This window comes from Hippopotamus amphibius, chromosome 5 (genome assembly GCF_030028045.1).
Source record: "Hippopotamus amphibius kiboko isolate mHipAmp2 chromosome 5, mHipAmp2.hap2, whole genome shotgun sequence".
NCBI lineage: Eukaryota > Metazoa > Chordata > Mammalia > Artiodactyla > Hippopotamidae > Hippopotamus > Hippopotamus amphibius.
This window is the reverse complement of record NC_080190.1, coordinates 116,307,428-116,326,740: the sequence shown is the minus strand read 5'-3', so window position 1 is coordinate 116,326,740 and position 19,313 is coordinate 116,307,428. Positions and strand designations below refer to the sequence as shown.

At 35.3% G+C, this 19,313-nt stretch overlaps 1 protein-coding gene across 1 annotated transcript in view; it reads left to right on the top strand.

The window, feature by feature from the left end:
- LOC130854283 (uncharacterized protein C8orf34-like) overlaps positions 1–18,887 on the top strand; it is a 141,061-nt gene extending 122,174 nt beyond the window's left edge. The window contains exons 7-9 of the mRNA XM_057736992.1: positions 3,939–3,986; positions 15,473–15,566; positions 18,820–18,887. Coding sequence (XP_057592975.1) covers positions 3,939–3,986; positions 15,473–15,566; positions 18,820–18,887 — 210 coding nt within the window. The remainder of the gene's footprint in view (positions 1–3,938; positions 3,987–15,472; positions 15,567–18,819) is intronic.
- Positions 18,888–19,313: the final 426 nt, after the last annotated feature.

Below are 19,313 nucleotides of genomic sequence, written 5' to 3'. Positions count from 1 at the left end.
TATCTTCTGATAACTTGTAGATCTGTTTTCTCAAGGTAGACTTTTTATGGTAGGGATTCATTCTTATTCAGCTAATAAGAACTCTTATTAGTTCTTTGTCCCCAAACCTAGTAAATTATGTGGCACAAATAGGTGCTTAATAAATACCTGTGGAGTAAATAACGGGGTAAAGTGTTATGGGTCCCTTAGGTTCAGAAATGCTCTGGCCATACATAGGGAGCTCCCATTCTTCTGTGGGTTCTACGTACTCCAGGTACTTCTTAAGAGAGTGTTCTCTGTATCAAGATTATTGGTTAGCTTCATTTGAGAAAAAGGTGAGAAGATAGAACATTGTGGTGGAAGTAGGTTTGTCATGGAACTTTCTTTGGAGGAAATGAATACCAGAGGTCTCAGACATAAAATGTTTGAGAATAAATATACCCTAAATGCAAGTGCCAGCCTGTACGCATTTTGTCTAAAGATTAGTAAGAGAAGAACAGGAAATACTTACTGACTGAAACAAAAGCAGCCTGGTATGGTAGAAAATGGTGATGGATTCAGGAGAGTATGGTTCTAGTACTAGCTCAGTCTCTAGAATATTCCATCTCACTGAGAATGTTTCTTTACCTGGAAAAGAATTAGGGGAATGACGAGAGCCTTGGTCTCTAACAGCTGTGAGCCCGTGTCATGTGTTAAGCAGTAATCATATCAGCTTCTTTTTCTTTCTTTCTCTGGGTTTATAATGTATTTTGTAATTCACACTCAAAACATTTTTATCTCAACCTTTGGTTATATTAAGATTCATGATAAGTGAAACCACATTTCAGGAAATACCTTTTCTTCCTTTTTTCGTTTTCTTTTTTTAAGGCATAGTTTCCATGTATTCTGCCCTTTCCCTCCTTCACATGCCCCTGTCTGCCGCCCTTCTCCCCCCTTTCTTCTCTTTGTTTTTCAAGGGAAATTGCATTTGGATATTTTTGATTCATTTCCAGGTGATTAACAAAATATTATGTTGTTAGAATGACTTGATATCTAAAATGCCAATTCTTCAAAACTAAGAAAAGGATGACTGAAGTTGATAGCTTTGGAAGGGATTTTATTTCATTAGCACCACCAGTGGCAGAAGGAGGGAAGGTCAGCATTGCAGCAGTGCTGTGTTGGAAATGAGGAACCTGGGACAGACATGTTGAATCCAGCCTCTTGACTGGGGCTGTCTCATCTGACCCCAAGACTCAGAGATCCTGATGTCTTGTTCTTGGCTTTGTTCTCTTGGCTCCGTGCCACATTTGTAATCCTCTCTGCAAAAGGCCCGTTTCCTCTGTATTTTCCTCCTGGAGTCTTTTACTTTGCGCTCCTCACTCATCAGTGCCACCCATGTCAGTGACTTATGAAAGGTGATTACAGCCAGACTCCAGTCCATGTGGACTTTGAAACAAATAGCATTGTGTAGGTTGCTCCTTTTCTATGGTGCAGATACTGAAAAGGACCTGGCACTGTGGGGGGAAAAAACAGCCTGTCGAGAGTCCTGTAGTACACAGAAGTGCTTTAGTTGTATCTGGTCATCAAGAAAATCCTCAATTGTGGATGGACCTTGAGTCTGTCATACAGAGTGAAGTAAACCAGAAAGAGAAAAACAAATACCATATGCTAACACATATATATGGAATCTAAAAAAACAGTACTGATGAACCTAGTGGCAGAACAAGAATAAAGACTCAGACATAGAGAACGGACTTGAGGACACAGTGGGGGAAGGGGAAGCTGGGATGTAGCGAGAGAGTGGCATTGACATGTACACACTACCAAATGTAAAATAGATGGCTAGTGGGAAGCTGCTGCATAGCACAGGGAGATCAACTCAATGCTTGGTGATGACCTAGAGAGATGGGATAGGGAGGGTGGGAGGGAGGCTCAAGAGGGAGAGGATGTGAGGATATATGTATTAATACAGCGGATTCACTTTGTTGTACAGCGGAAACTGACACAACATTGTAAAGCAATTACACTCCAATAAAGATCTGAAAAAAAAGAAAAGAAAAGAAAACCCTCAGTCATCACCAGGTCTTGCATTAAGACTACAAGTATCCAGACAATTTGGGAAAACCATTGCACTCCAGACCCAAGGAAACAAATCACTTACTTCAGCGAGCACCCAGGCACTGCTTTGCAGCATCTCACTGTTGGCCCTCAGATGCTGGCCCTTCCAGAAAGCAGATCTGTAACTCTAAGCAGTTAAGCAGTTTGCCACCTCATCCTCTTACGCCTAGCAACACAGGCAAAGGGGAAAGGATTATTGGCACAAATGGACTAGTTCTGTCAGATGGAAGAGCCAAACCAGAAGAACCCGCAGCATTTTTGAGACTAGTTGTTCAAATGAGGGGAGATAGTATAGCTAGCTCAAATGTAAAAAGCAGTTTATCTGAAGTAAGTTTCCAGCCCTCTCTTCATGCTTTGAATTAAATTCCTCACAGTTTGGGGGATTTATATGGATTTGATTTTTCCTAATAGTTTATGTTTTAGTTTAAGTAAATATAACTATCCATCTCTCTCACTATGTTATCCATTGAAAAATCCCACAAGCTTGGAAGCATTTGGAAACATTTATACTACAGCATATTAATTTTTTTACTAGTGGAAACCATGATTTGTGAAAAAATATGACCACATCTGTGATTTCTAAGGAACCCCAGAACTTTATTCCTAGCTTAATTTTTGTTTTGAAAAAAAGCATGCTTTTTTTTTTTTTTTTTTAACCCTCTGAAAGAGCTTTGGAGTATACATCACAATATTTTTAAAAAACAAAATTTAATTTTTTGTTTTAAAATGTTCATTTCAGCAAGGTGGGAGAGTGTCAGGGTTGAATCCTGTCCCAGCAATGCCTTTTTTGTGCCCTGGGCTTTAAGCACTTCAGTCAGCAGCCCTGCCTTCAGTTTCTTTATTTATCAAATTGGCTTGAGGATGCCTTACCCTCAAGTTGTAGTGAAAAACCAATCAAATAAGATCACGTCTATGAGATCATGTCTCTGAGAGCCTTGGAAAGTTAAAAAGGAGGGTCTTTGAAAAGTTATAGAAACAAATGCAAGCTCTAGTCACACTTATTTAGTTATCTTTTAAACACATGGTGTCCTAGAATTTATTATTTCATGATATCTCAGAATTTATTTCCAAATGTTTCTGGCCATGAAGTATAAAAATATATCTTTTTATAACTGAATCACTTCCCTGTACATCTGAAATGAACTCCATATTGTAAATCAACTATATACTTCAATATAGTATATATACATATATATATACATATGTATATAAAACTTTTCCAGACTGACAAGTTCTTTGACAATATTGACCACCAATATTTAGAGGAGTTTGCAATATCTGTTTAATTTGGTGTTTTAAATTTCAGTGATTTAAAATCTCGGTGATTACTAGCGTTCAATGAAATGCTGGTAAAAGGCACAAGTAATGGAGAATTTGCTAATAACATACAAGTCAGGTGAGAAAGACTGGGTATAAACATTTGGAAAAGGGCAGACTAATGACCTGTTCTCTTTCCATAAGTATTTTTAAGTCCCTGGGTTAGGTCTTCATACAGATTTATCAAATACAGAATGAGTGACTTTTTTTCTTAATCTAATTTTAAGTGCATATTTATAAAAGTTAATAACAGACGATTTTATACTACTCATTTAGCATTCTGTCCTAAGATTTAGTTAGCTCCACTAGGTGGTTATTTGTTTACGTGACCTAAAACCTACCTAAAAGATATATTGTCGCCTTGAAAAAATTATTACCTCCTTCAGAGTACGAATTTGCCAAACTGATATTCCCGTATCAACTGAGGTGGTGGGAGAGTAAAGACTTGGTGCTGCTCCCTGGTTTCACTGCTCTTCATAACTCATCTTCTTTAGTTCTTTCTCCTTCTCCTGATTTTTTCAACCTCTCTTCCTCTTTGCCTCTAGGGAGAAGCCTCCAGTGGAGGACAGTCATTGAAAAACTACATGGAAGAAGTGAGTTTTAAGGTGGCCTTGTAACATGGTCTGAAATCAGTCTATCATATAGGGTGAGACACTCACTTGGGCTTTCTCCATCTGCCTGTAGGGTTTCCAGTCTATACCCATTCCCTGGTCATGCCCACAAAAACAAGACAGTAAATAATATGTTATCAAAATGGTGATTTGTTCCTACTTGGTCGGGAGATCCTATATATTTAATTCAGCTTGAAAATGAAGGTAAAACTGTATAAACCTAAGGCTATCGTATATTTTCACTCGCAAACATTTGTTGATATCCTAATAAATGCGAAACACATGTTTTATATTGGCCATGCACAAAAAAATAAGATATGATCATTGCTCTTATGGAGAGAATAATCTGTACCAAATTGGCATTCATTCATGTGATAAATGCTCATCGAGGATGTTACTCATATAAGCCATTAAGCAAAGTGCTATCTTGACAATAAAAATGTCTGGCAGATTTTTGTTGCAAAACCGTTTAGACTCCTGGTTTTATTTTGGAGATATCCAAAAGTGCTCTGTGTCTCAGAATGTGTCCAGGATGTGTCTTTGGGCTGTCTGCAAATTGCATTTGGGAACTCTCAGATAAGCCAGTGGACAGACTCCATAAAACTTGGTCGGAAGCCAAACCACAATGGTCACTAAATTAGCCATTTGAATCTGTTTCAGGTGAAGGAAACTGGGAAACAGTTTGTCAGTGATGTCATAGAAGTAGCAAATATTTAGTTTGAACATTGCTTCTCAGCAAGACAGAATCTGTTTTTCTAAATATTTTGTTCTTGCATGCATGAATCCATTCAAAGACCATTTTGAGTTGCCTGCTGAATGTAGTAGGCAGTCCACACATTTATTCAAAACAGTGTACCCATACTTAAACTCACTCTCGCTTCCAAATATCACTTGGAGAGGGAAACCTGAGTGCATAGCACCCCTTCAAGTCTCTAACATCTCTGGTTTGTATGCTTGTTTGGAGTTGGTTGAAGTTTTACCAAAGGCACGTGGAGAAAGGGTAACAAAAGGAAAGGAAGGAAATAACTAGGTAGATGTTGCCCAAGAAGAGGAAGATACTATTTTCAATATGTACACCAATAGAACCTCCCTGTAGGATTCTGTAGTTGCTCAAGCTCTTGGCTAGCATTCCTCACTAGGAACTAAGGGTGGTAGGTCACTGTCACAAAAAGCGTGCCTAATGCCTTTTGTAATGTGTCCTGTATGGGTCTAGTACTATGGAAGAAGGGGAGCATCAAGGTGATGGTACAAGATATGGGCTGCATATGTGATAGAACTTTAAAAATGAGTCATTCTAATTTTAGTTCTTATGCAAGGAAAAGATCCTTATTGTCTCCATCATTTTACACATGCAATCTAAATGTGCACATTGTACGCCATTGTAAATACTTAATGTGACAAGGTTAGGAATTTGTGCCTTTTCATTAGAAGTGCTGGCCGGGCATTGCTTCTCAGTGTGGTCCTCTGACTAGCAACACTGTAAGAAATACAAAATGCAGGACTCACACCAGATCCACAGAATCAAAATTTACATTTCTAACAAGGTCCCTGTGTGATTCATAAACACCATAAAGTTTGAGAAGCACTGCCCTGAAGTGTTCTTTCCAATGCTATTTCTAGAAAGTAGCTGCATACTTCATGGGAAATCGCCAATTTTATAAATATAGCATAGGTAAAGGGGAAATTCTTATTAATAAATTTATGTTTTGTTTATTCATTTACTCTCAAGAATAATATTTTTGGTTGATTGGGGTATATAATCTCTCTAGCTTCTGTGATTCATTACTGACTTTCAGTTTGAATTTATGACTATGTTTGAGCTGCCAAAGGTAAGCCTTGCTTTTCTAGGGGTTCAGTATCACATAGTATTTTTTATCTAATATTGGTTGATATTTAGATTTTAGCTCTTTTTAAAACCAATAAACGATCATCCTTTACAGGAAAACTAAGCATGATCTTAATTAGTGAACTATTTATTAATAGTTGGTTTCTTTTTGCAGACACTAATGCATTTGGTCTTTAGGAAATATGTATTCTAACTCTTCTCCATTGGCAGTGCGAATACGTTAAGAATGTGAGCCATGAAATGATAGTTTTCATTTTTTCTCACTTACATTCTTATTTCACTTTTGCCCTCCTTCTTCTTGTTAGTAGAATCAGCAAACAATAAGGAACAGTATTTATAAATGTTAGAATCATTGAAGTTAAAAGTGATTTAGCAAACATTTGCTTTTATTTAGTACACACAAACTCAAATAAACCATCGAGTTTACATTTTTATTATATTTAACATTTCTTGCTAAAGTTTGAACAGCTCTTTGCACATCAAAGTCCCTGTTTTTTTTTTTAATTTAGACTTATAATTAGACAGAATCATAACCACATGATGTTAAACAATTCTGTTTAGACCTAAGTCAAAACTTAGGTGATGATATGGTCTCCTCTAAAAGTAAAGCTAAAATGAAATTTCTATTTATATTTTCTGTATTTTTAATGTATTATTTTTTCAGATAGGATTTGTATTTTTGACCAAATAAAAAAATGAGATATTTTGTAATAGCTTACTTCTCTTAATCCTCAAAATGGTTCTAACAATTAAAAAAAAATTATATGTTCTTTACATGTAAGGCACTTGATAACTCAAGGTAGGAATAAAAATTTCACATCACAAAAATTTTAGCTGTTAGAATTATAATATTAACATTCACTCAAATATATACATACAGCAAATAACCCAATCCACAAGTGGGCAGAAGACCTAAATAGACATTACTCCAAAGAATACAAACAAATGGCCAACAAACACATGAAAAGATGCTCAACATCACTAATCATTAGAGAAATGCAAGTCAAAGCCACATGAGGTATCACCTCACAGTGGTCAGAAAGGCCATCATCACAAAATCTAGAAACAATAAGTGTTGGAGAGGGTGTGGAGAAAAGGGAACTCTCATGCACTGTTGGTGGGAATGTAAGTTGGTACAGCCACTATTGAAAACAGTTTGGAGGTTCCTTAAAAAACTAAAAATAGAACTACCACATGACCTAGTAATTCCACTCCTGGGCATATACCCAGAGAAAACCATAATCCAAAAAGAAACATGTACCATAATGTTCATTGCAGCACTATTTACAATAGCCAGGACATGGAAGCAACCTAAATGCCCATCAAAAGATGAATGGATAAAGAAGACGTGGTCCATATATACAATGGAATATTACTCAGCCATAAAAAGGAATGAAATGGAGCTATATGTAATGAGGTGGATAGACCTAGAGACTGTCATACAGAGCAAAGTAAGCCAGAAAGAGAAAAGCAAATACTGTATGCTAACTCATATATATGGAATCTGAAGAAATGGTACTGATGAACCCAGTGACAGGGCAAGAATAAGGATGCACATGCAGAGAATGGACTGGAAGACACGGGGTTGGGGGCGGTGGCGAAGGGAAAGCTGGGATGAAGTGAGAAGGTAGCATAGACATATTTACACTACCAACTGTAAAATAGATAGCTAGTGGGAAGTTGCTGTGTAATAAAGGGAGATCAACTCATTGATGAGTGATGCCTTAGAGGGCCAGGATAGGGAGGATAGGAGGGAGTTGCAGGAGGGAGGGGATATGGGGATATATGTATAAATACAGCTGATTCACTTTGGTGTACCTCAGAAACTGGTACAAGAGTGTAAAGCAATTATATTCCAATAAAGAGCTTAAAAATACATGTATATACACATACATATATAATTGAAAACAGCTTATCAAAATCAAGTACTTTCAAGACTTGCTATATCTTTTATAGAGAAACTAATCCATTTAAACGATCACATTTCCCAGAGGAATAACCGGGAAGTAGCATAGTATACTGGTTAAAATCTCCTAATTATTAGAGAAGTGTATTAATTTGCATATGTATTTAACAGATAAATATTGTCAATTTAAATGATTGAGGAACTATAAAGAGCTAAAGACTGAAGTTAATGATTTTTTAAACTTTTTCAAGAGCAGTTTAGAGCCATTCCTCACAACTTCAGGAAGTTAGCTGAAGGCCGGAGGCAACACACAGAGGAGTGTGAACTAATTCAAGGTGTCAAGCAGAAGCTTCACAATCTCCGAGAGTGTCAGACAGGAAAAGAAGCACGTTCAGCAGGCAGGCCTTTCCAAATCTGTTGAGGTTGGTTTTGCCAGCTGTACCATCTGAACTGGAAAGGGGATCAATTCTATGCAACAAAATATCTTAGAATCACTTTTCATGCCAATTTTGGCCTGTCTTTTCCTCCTGTGATATGTTCCGTGATTGTTAGTGTAGTGAAGTTCCAGCCGTATTTTTGAAAAAGAGTACATGACATTATTCTCCTATAATAATGAGATAATTTGCTTTTTATCATGCACAAGAATTAACTTTTTTAAAGTGGAAATAACTATTATTTGGCATTATAGTTTTATTCCACTTAGGAAACTAGGAAACAAAAGTTTTTGCAGGGAAACGCTATTTTGTCATTGATATTCATTAAGAATTAATACATGTTGTTTAAGGATAAGAATTTTTAAAAAAGTTATCATTATGGCTTTCATACAGATGTAAAATGAACACGTCAAGATTTATTTAACTCAATGAATGAGGAAACCAGTAAGATGTTACAGCCAGTTCAAAGGAGAATTCTAACCCTCACATATGTAGTCAAATAAAGAATGCTGAAATGAAGTTATAAATAGATGTCAAAAAGGCAAAACTGATCAATATCCATAGGTTAATAACCAATTACACTCAAATAGATGCAATTTGCATTTATATGGACAAGAATTATTTGCACTACTATACCTTTCTATAAATTACAAAGTTGTAAAATAGCTCAAAGTCAGTGAAAGACTCAGAGCCTTTATACAACCAGATAAACGGAAGGGCTTGCTAGAAAAATGACATTTCTCCTTGACTACACCCAATAATCTTTTGTTAATTTCAAAGACTTTTACAACTTCATCCTACAATTTCCTTGGAATGAAAAAATTACAAAATGGAATGAATTAAGAAATCAGATGGAGATGTCATGAAAATAATCAGCAAACAATCAATAAGAAGCATAGAAAAGAGTTTTATTTGATCCAAACTGAGGACTAGCCCCAAGCCCACTTCCCAGATGACTCTGAGAAACTGCTCTGGGGAAGCAGAGTTTTTTTTTTTTTTAGCACAGTTTTGTATCTTGTCAGAGCAAAGAACATTAAACAAGTCAGGGTTACATTTCTTCAAATTTTCAGAAAAAAAAAAAAGAAGAGTCCAGCAAGTATACAGCAAATCAGCTTGTCCTTGGCACCTGGAAAGGGAGTCTTATCATCAAAGGAGGACAAGCATTGGCGTCCCAGGAAGATATGCATTTAATCTTTATTTTCAACATGGACATTCTTTATCTTTGGTCAATGTGTCCTTTCCTCTAATAATTAAAGCAGATGTACAATATGTTTGATAGTCCACAAACAGGCTATTTTAGTTAGCATAAAATTCAAGTTAACTCACGTATAAGCCAGAATGACGTCCCTATATCTCAATATGTGAAAACTTCTTTTATCAGAGGGCAATCCCAACACGTAGCATAGTGTAGCAAATTTGTCAGATAAAATTTTTTAGCAGCTTGTGTTTATTTTGTAATGTTTTTCACAATCTACCATATTTTTGTATTGATAATTTTGTTATTGCTCCCTTTCTTTTCTTTTTCCAGATCCTATTCGTTTCAACTTATATTTTCTCAAATATATTTCTTCCCTGTTTGTATGTTTTAATTGTCCTTTGATAATATAGCAAAAGAAATAAGCTACTGAAATATAATTCATTGAAAAATTACAGATTTCAGCCTGATAATACTAGCCATTTCATTAACAAATACAAAGTTATTTCCAAACTTTATTAAGTATGTAAATTATATATGGAGACTTTTAACAGATGTATAGGCTTAATTCTTTGTCAGTATTGCAGTCTATTAAATGTACATAAAGTGGGGTGTAATTTTATTTTGCTTTATTTGCAACATGCTTCGGGGATACTTATTTTATAGAGATCCTATGGCTATAACAGTAAAATGAAAGTGATTAATCCTTTTTGAAAGATGGAAACTGATGTTTGATGTATTATTTTCATTCTTAACCAAAGGGAAGGAAATATTCAGTTGCCTCAGAGTTAAATTATCCAATGGTGAAAGTCTGAGCAAAGGAGCATTTTTTTTTTCTCTAAATAACCTGAATAACCTATGGCCACACATGGCATAAATCACCGATTGATTGCATTTAGAGAATCCAAAAATAAACTATCCATGTGGAATAACAATACTGCTAAAGTTTATAAAGCACTTACTCTGTTAGCAGATATAAATGATATGTTGATACTGGGCTAGAGACTGTTTTCCATATGATACATGTCACTATTTCCCACCACTCCTGGTCCCTGGACATTTACATACTTATGGTGAATGTGTTTTCAAAAAAGGATGAATGGCATTTCTTCTAAAAGCAATCCAATGAACTTGCTCTTGGGAATATGAAACAGTTTGTACTGTGCTCAGACAGAGTTTAATATTACTGTAGAAAATTTTTTGAATAAGTTGGCAAAGAGAAACATGTCAACTCCTGTTTTTAAAAATGTTCATGATTTTAGTTCCTTGACCTCATCAAAAAGAATTACAAGTAGTCTGATGGGCTGAACTTTGGGCATACATAGTACTGCCTGTTGACATTGATAAAGCAAACAGGTGCATTATATTGCTAACTGTATTCAAGGGAAAACCAAAATAAAACATTCAAATGATCTATTAATAGCAGTATTTATACTATCTTTACGATTCTGATTCCAACATCTCAACATTTTAAAGTTCTTCCCAAACTACATATTTTATGGAGCTAATGTTTCATTTTTACTTTATATATATATATATGTATATATATGTATATATATATATATGTATATATATAATTTGCAATAAACAAAGAATGGTTGCAATAAACAAAGAATAGCTTATCTGTTCAGTAGTAAAGCCATTAAGACCAGAAACCAATCAGTATTATTACTTAATATTCTGAACTACTGTGGGAAAAAGTAACACCATTGAGTTGTTAGTCATATCTTTTCTTATGAAAAGATTTTAGGATTTGGGCCAAAAAGCTAAATAACCAAAATACTTTTTCAATTAAAAACATTTTTTCCATGATCACTTTAAACTTTTTTTCTGTTTTAAACAAAGAGCTTTTGCCATTTGATTTTACCCTATAAAACCAAAAAGATCAGTTTTCATATTTCTTCTTTAAACACCAGAGACTCTACGATCTGTTTTTGAAAAACTGCAGGACTGTGATCTCTCTATTACATGAAAATTTTTGAAATTTTACTTCTGTTGTTCTCTATACTGTATGAAATTTTAAAGCTAAGATTTTTCACATTTGTGCTGTCTGTAGTATAGCCCTACAAGACCTAATCCAATACTTGATAAATTTGAAAAAAAAAGTTAAATCCTAAAAATAAACACTGATTTATACCTAAATTGTATATTCCAAGACTGAATATCTTTAACCTTTTCTGACTTTTCCTACAATAGTCCATTTAGTGCCTCTCACATTCTACTGTCAGTCTAAAGGAATCTAGATCTAGAAATGTACTAATTGCAAAGTCCTAGAGATGATCTAATCTAGCACCTTTACCTGCTTCATTTTATCCCAAGAAGGGAACTGACATGCCCTAGATTAACCGGATAAAATGCTGTGATTCCTGACCCCCGAGGTGAGGACTGTTCATTGCAAAGCCCATTTCTCATTTGGTAGGACTTTAAATTTTAATCCAATTAGCAGACTATTTTCAAGAGTTGCTGATGCTAAGAGTTTTTTTTTTAATGAATCTCATTTTACAAAGAAAATCATTTAAAATTTTATTTTATTATTTCAATTTTTTAAATAAACTCTTTATGTTAGAGGAGTTTTAGATTTACAGAATTATTGTGAAGGTAATATAGAGCATTCCTATATACCTCACCCCCAGTTTCAACTATTATTATTGCTTTACATTAGTATGATACATTTGTCACAATTAATGGATATTAATATATTATTAGTAACTAAATCCATGCTTCATTCATATTTATTTTCCCAAGAGCCCACCTAAAATATCACATCACATTTTGTATTTTTATCTCCGTAGGCTCTTCTGGGTTGTGACCATTCCTCGGACTTTCCTTATGCTTGATGACTACATATATTTCATTGTGTTTGAAGAGTACTGGTCACATGTTTTGTTGATTGTCCCTCAATTGAGATTTGTGTGATACTTTTCTCATTGTTGGACTTGGATAATGTGTTTTGAGAAGGAATACCTTAGAGATAAAATTCCATTTTTATCCCATCCTATCAAGGCTACATACTATCAATAGGAATTATTGCTGTTGATGTTGACCTTAATCACCTGGTTTCAGGCCGTGTTTGTCAGTTTTCTCCACTGCAAAGTTACTCTTTTTGTTTCCTCTTTCCATATTGTACTCTTTGGAAGAAAGGCACTATATATAGCCCACACTAAAGATATGGAAAGTTATTTTCCACTTCCTTAAGTATCTGCATAAATTATTTGAAATCCTTCTGCATGGCGTATTTGTCTATTCTTGCCCATTTGTTGATTCATTCAGTTGTCTATTTTTATCAGAATGGTTGATAGATGTTTATTTTGTACGTGGGGAGTAACACAATGCTACTTTATTTTGTTGCTCAAATTGTTCTAGCTTTGGCTACTGAGAGATTTTTCAGTTGTTTCCTTTAGCCCTTTGATATACCCCCATCATTGTGTGTGTGTGTGTGTGTGTGTTAGCACTTTTTTGCTTTTTGGTACAACAAGATGCTCCAGACTTATCCTGTATGAGGGTAAGTCAAAAATTATCCGCACTTTGGGTGTAGAATATATAGAAGTTTTAATATAACCCGATTGCAGATAATTTTTGACTCACCCTTGTGTATTTCTTGTTGTGGTCCAAGAGTCAGTCATTTATCCAAGAGTCTTGATTCTTTCATTGAAAAGGGTATTAGAAGCCAAGATCTGGGTGGTAGTTGTGTTCATTGCTATTGGGGTATCATTGTGTCTAAATCCTCTCACCTGCCACAGCAGCTAAATAGATGTGTGTGATCAGTAACCATTCATATATATATATATATTACATTTATGTATATATAAATGTATATATAATGTAATATATATTACATATTTATATGTGTATCCATCTGTATATATAGTAAGCTAAACATGAGTTCACACTGATGTCTCCAACTCTAATATCAATACATTATACATGGAACAGTCTATACTTGCTTATCTATAAACTCCTGCTCCAACAGTGAAAAACTTGGCTTCCAACATCTACCATCCATTTACTTTGTTGTTCAATTCCAGAATATATATATAGTCAGAATTTTTAACCTATAAACGTGTAACTTTATCCACTATAGTGCAGTGCTTACGTACATTTGCTTTTGCTTCTGATCTTACAGACTCCGCTCATTTTAAGTTACTTAGGTCAGCGCCTTATTTCCCCATCCACTTCAGTGAGGTTCTTTTACATGTATAATTCATTTAGATTCTTTTTTTAGTATTTTGCTTCCCATCCTGGGATATCCCAACTTCCGGATTGATTTTTTCATTTGCATACTTTGAGGTTTACTCTGTGGCATGAAGTTCTACATGTTCTACAGATTTTGAGAAGTGCTTAATGTCTTGTATTTACCATTATTATATCACACACAACAGCATCACTTCCCTAAAAGATCCCCTGTGCTTCACCTATTCAACTCTCTAACCGCCTTCATAACTCCTGGAAAAATGTGCCTTTTTGAAACTCTAGATTGGGACTAAACATCTCCAGAGGTAACCATCACAATCAAGGGATAGCTGATAGGATGTTTCTTCTATACAGGAATTATTTTAAACATAGTAGACGTTTACTGTTTGGTGTGTCATGTTTCTTAGAGATCAGGGATCGTGAGCCTTTATTTTTATCTTGTTCATATTTGAACAAAATAAAGCAAAATATCTCAAGTTGGAGGAAAATATCTTTCTTTCAAAGAGGGGGAAGATGATGAATGAATCGAGAGGTCAAAAGAGTAAATGGACAGGTAATTCTGATTTTATGTTTTTAATTTTAAAAGTTATGTTTGAAAAGATTTTCTTGAATCATGACTTAATAAATTTAAAATTGTTACTTATATTTTATTTTCAAAGGGGCCCATCCTTCCTCCCTCCTTCCTTTCTACTCTTCATCCTCTCCTTTTTTTTCTCTTTCTTCCTCCTACACAAATGTTCACTGAGTGAGTACCTGTTTTTTTCCCAGGCATTATAATGGGTATTGGAAATGCATAAGTAAAAAAAAGTTATCCACATCATCAAGGACTTTCCATATTATTTTTGAGGCAGGAAGATATGAAAGGACAATTACTATATAGTATTTGTTATATTGATACAATAGGCACATAAAGGAGCAGATATGTCTTGGAGAATCAAGGAAAGCAATAGAGATGATACCTGAACCTTGGGAAGAGTGTTAATGTCTGAGAAAGATAAACATACTGCATGCTAGGCAGGAAGTATAACATATGGAAACATCTAAGTAGATTAGAGTGAATGACAAAATTAAGGCGCCACCAGTTAATTATAGCTGGAGTGGAAGTGTGAGCCGAGGTGGGATGGAGATGGAAGTGGTGGCTAGATGAGTATGCTCATGGAGGTCCTTGAATTGAGATTTTATGCTGGGAATAAAGAGAAGACCACTCAAGGGTTATGATGTAATGAATACATCATGTGACATTTTAAAAAGCTCACCTTGGCAAGGAACTGGTGGAGCGAATTAGGGAAGGTATGACTCTTAATCCTAGAAACCTTTGTAAATGACTATAACTACAGTCAGGATGGGAGATGATGAGAGTCTGCTGTAGGTCAGTGACAGAAGCGTGGAGCAGCAAGGAAGTACTTGAGAAATATATTATTAAAAATAGGAAGTAGTAAGAGGAAGGAGGCAGTGAGGTAATACTGAAGGGTAAAATTGAGAATGTTCTCTAAATCCTACTAACCTTTAATCTCATTTAAGGGAATTGGAACCTTGATGGCAAACAGGCACATTTTGTGCAGTTTTATATTGAATATTTCATTATTATATTTCCAAGAATGAGTGCCAAGAATTCCATAAAAATATTAATTCAGGAAGGAACATAGTCTAGATATTTCTTCTTATTAAGACATTAAATCTTATTAAGAGGAGAATGTAAAAAAAAAAGCGAGTTCAGAGTCTGTGGCATGTCCATGAGATAAAAATGAATTTAAGCTTAGAATTTTCTTCTCTGTTGTAAGGAAATTCTTGTTATGGTTTTTTGACATGTAATTCATAGGAACTGAAGTATTCACCTATGTTGGTATTCACAATATCATTCTAGAGTTTAATCCAAATAAACTTTTTCTTTGGTAGGATGACTCTTTAAAGCAGTTGCAGGTGGTTCATCAACCGTGGATCCTCCCAAGTGACACAGAAAGTGAAGGAGTGGAAGCAGAACAAGAGAAACGTGAGTAGACATTGCTGTTTATTGACAAATTGCTTTTAGCCAAAGGACATCCATGATGATGGTATATCCCTTCCTAACATCAAACCACGTCTGCAAAAAATTCAGACTTGTTTAGGGAGAACATGTAAAGATAAGCTATACTTTCAGTTTATAAATCTTGATTCAGTGATGTCTTAATTGTGATGCAGAGGCCCATAAAATTAACTTTCTGAAAAGCAGTGTAGTACCTTAAAAGAAGGAATTATTCTTTCTGGAGACCAACATAAAATGTCCATTTGGAATGTGAATCGTCTATTAATACTGTAGATTTATATCAGTGATAACTTGTGATTATTAAAAAGTTTCAAAGTATGTTAGGATCAGCTCATTATTATATTTGAAATTATCATTATTGATTAAATGGATACATTGATGTATGTAGCAAGTTCTAAGTTCACAAAACAAGTTAATGTTATAATAGTGAAGACAAGTAGAATAAATAGCTCCTGATTTAGGTCATTGGATTATAATCATAACATAGAATGAATTACCATAGTTTGGCATGACTCAGTGCATGCTCTCCAGGGGTTACTGACATTGTCAGGCAGTTGGGTTCAGCATGTAGATGAGAGGTTAGTGTCTGGTTCACAAAGGAAGAACATCAATTTTTAAAATAATAAGATATCAGAATTTTAGTTTTTCTTTTCTTTATCAGCAGTAGCCTGCAGAGAGAAATAAAAATTGTAAGTAATAATGTAGCCCTCATGATAATTGGGGTGAAGTGATTAATTAACTATTCCCCTGAGCTGTAGTCATCAGAGATACCTGATATATTACACAGGTAGCATCATAATTCTGTACCCAGGGAGATCCAGGAAATTACTCTTCCAGGTTAAAAGGCATTTATGAATATCCTTAGCCCACTTCCATAACTGCAGGCTTATGTCACCAGAGACAGCACAGCCAGGAGACAGACCCAAAAGGCAGGTGCTCAGGTGAGAAGAGGAGACAACCCCAGTATCAACTCAGCTGGCACATTCAAGATGCAGTGAATAATACAGTGACATTGTGCAGATTCTAGTGGAGGGAAACACCTTCCATAGCAGTGGTCCCCAGCCTTTATGGCACCAGAGACTGGTTTTGTGGAAGACAGATTTTCCATGGACGGGGTTGGGGGGAGGATGGTTCAGGCGGTGACGCGAGCGATGGGGAGCAGTAGGTGAAGCTTTGCTCGCTTGCCCACCACTCGCCTCCTGCCGTGCGGCCCGGGATGGCCTGGGGTTGAGGACCCCTGTTCTATAGAAAACAACTGATGAAGGCTCAGAAAGTGGACTGTACTTTAAGCAAGTCTGAAAATAAAAAGAGTAGTTTGGAAAATCTTTAATGCAAGGGATCCTAAGTAAAATAGTCTAGGAAAAGAGCAGCATAGGATACAAAGAAAAATCCCCCAAATCTGAAAGAATTAAGAGTGGCCCGGGAACATTTATGAAAACAAATGCAAGCACATTTATACTTCGTACTCCCCACACATTTAAACATACATAAACTCTCATTCTAGAGCTTGGATTTAATAATTTTCATAGATTCTTTTGAGGTCTTCATAAATTTTGCTTTAAACAAACTCTTCAAGCGAATGTATGTGTGTATGTATGTGCACACTCGTGTGTGTGTGTGTGTGTTGTATAAAGATAATATATATAATTGGGCTAGTTTTACTCTCTCAGATTCAACATACAGGTGCCCAAAGTGGGCATGACCACGTAAACAACACCCTTACAGGATGCACAATGTATGAAGTCTTTGAGTGTGCTATAATTTTAATGAACTAAAACCTAAAATGAAGGAAATAATTAATCAAAATAGTGTATTTAACCCAAGTCCAAATTCAGACTTACTTCCTTTCCCTCAAATCCATATGTCTCCTATCAGTATTAAATCTGGAAAACAGCGTAGTAATGCAAAGCAGATTAAAAATCCCCAGAACTTTCTTCAAGCCTTGTCTTTTAATCATATTGCCTTTCTGCACATACTTTTGCAATATTTTTATAGTAAGTTGTAATCATCTTCTCTTCTATTAGGGTACAAATTCTTTGAGGGGGGCATCTGTTTTCTCCATCTTATTTGGCTACATAATAAGACCTCAATAAATATCTGAAGATTTAATAAATGAATGAATGAATAAATAGATTTCTTTGGTACTTTCTAACTTATTTATCAGGAGAGTTAGAAATATGAAACAAATAAAACAAATAATAATTGTGACTGAATAATTGTCATACAAATTATTTATAGTTTTATTAAAATTTTAATATTGGATTTATAGTTTACCCATATGGTCTATCAATCACTCTGAAGAAGGTCATTCTTAAACTCTCCTAACCATAGACCTAGAACCAAAAATATTTGATTTCAGCAATGCCATACTTGGAGGTGACCCTTGACAATGGTCAATTGTTTGAAATAAAATCAGGGTTTAAAAATCATTAGGTGGTAATAGGAGCCATCTGGAAATGGAATGCTAGCTGGCAATGTAGCCAAACTCACAGCACAGAGATGCAAATACTTTTCAAGAGTGGCATCCAACATTCAGGTGCTGGAACAAGTGTAAGGCAGAGCCACTGAGGTTCGGATACTTGTATTCAATGTACGAGTTTTGTGGAGCAGCTGGAAAGATATGTATAGATCATCTACCTCTTTATTTTCTCAGTGGAAGAAAATAAGTGACATAAATCTATGTGAACCCAGCATCTGATTTAGAGTCTAGAGGCTCATATATTAGAAATTTATGAGTGAGGAAAAGGACAAGATTCATCATCCAGTGGTAACACCTGTTTCTTGACTCAGCTTTCTATAAATTACACATAGGTAATTTTATGGAATTTTTGGATTTCTCCTGAGACAAAATTATCATGGCGGAAAGTTTCCAAATAATGTCAGGATCTTTGTAGGGTGCATATTTCTTATTTCTTCATTTTAAAATAAGATTTAGCACAAGTAAGTTTTATAAAAGAGCACCATTTAGGAAAAGATGTCTTGAATAATTCAATGGAAAGCTTTAAACACTTTTATTATAAAGAAGAAATACAGAACCCCTAAGGAGACTTTTTTATCTACTCTTATTTGAGTATGAAGTCTACATCACGAGTTTAAAAAACTCATATCATGAATGTGTTTGTTTTTAATCTCTCAGATTACTATCTGAAGTCACTAAACAACTCAAATTACAGCTGTTTGAGTTTACTGGGCTACTTCACGTTCATGGATTCCACTTCAGACCTAGTGAATCAGAGTCTCTGTGCATGGGACTCTGAATTCTGCATTTCTTATAAACTTCTCAGTTAATGTTTGCTTCTTCTAAAGATTGAGAACTATTGGAATGAACAGTCCAATGAATCAGAGGGTTGTGTTTTCAGAACTGTCTCCATAGTGTTGTTCAACTTTGGACTTTGTTTCTCTCAGCTGCTTTTCCAACTGTAAGTTAAGTTTGGATGGAAAATGTAAGGCTGGAGAAGAGTAAAGGCTGAGATTTGAGGGAATAAATGTGGAGTAAAATTGAGGGTCAGGTCCTCCAGTCAGTAGGTTCAACATCTCCAAAGGTACAACGTCATTAAACAGCTACAGTCTAGCCAGCCAGCACACTCTAACTACATTTTGGACTTTTAAACATGAATAAGCAAACTAAAAACAAGCAAACATATGAAAAACCAAACCAAACAAACAAAACAGCAGAGATGCCTGAAAGGAAGAAATAAGAGCCAGAGTAAGTGG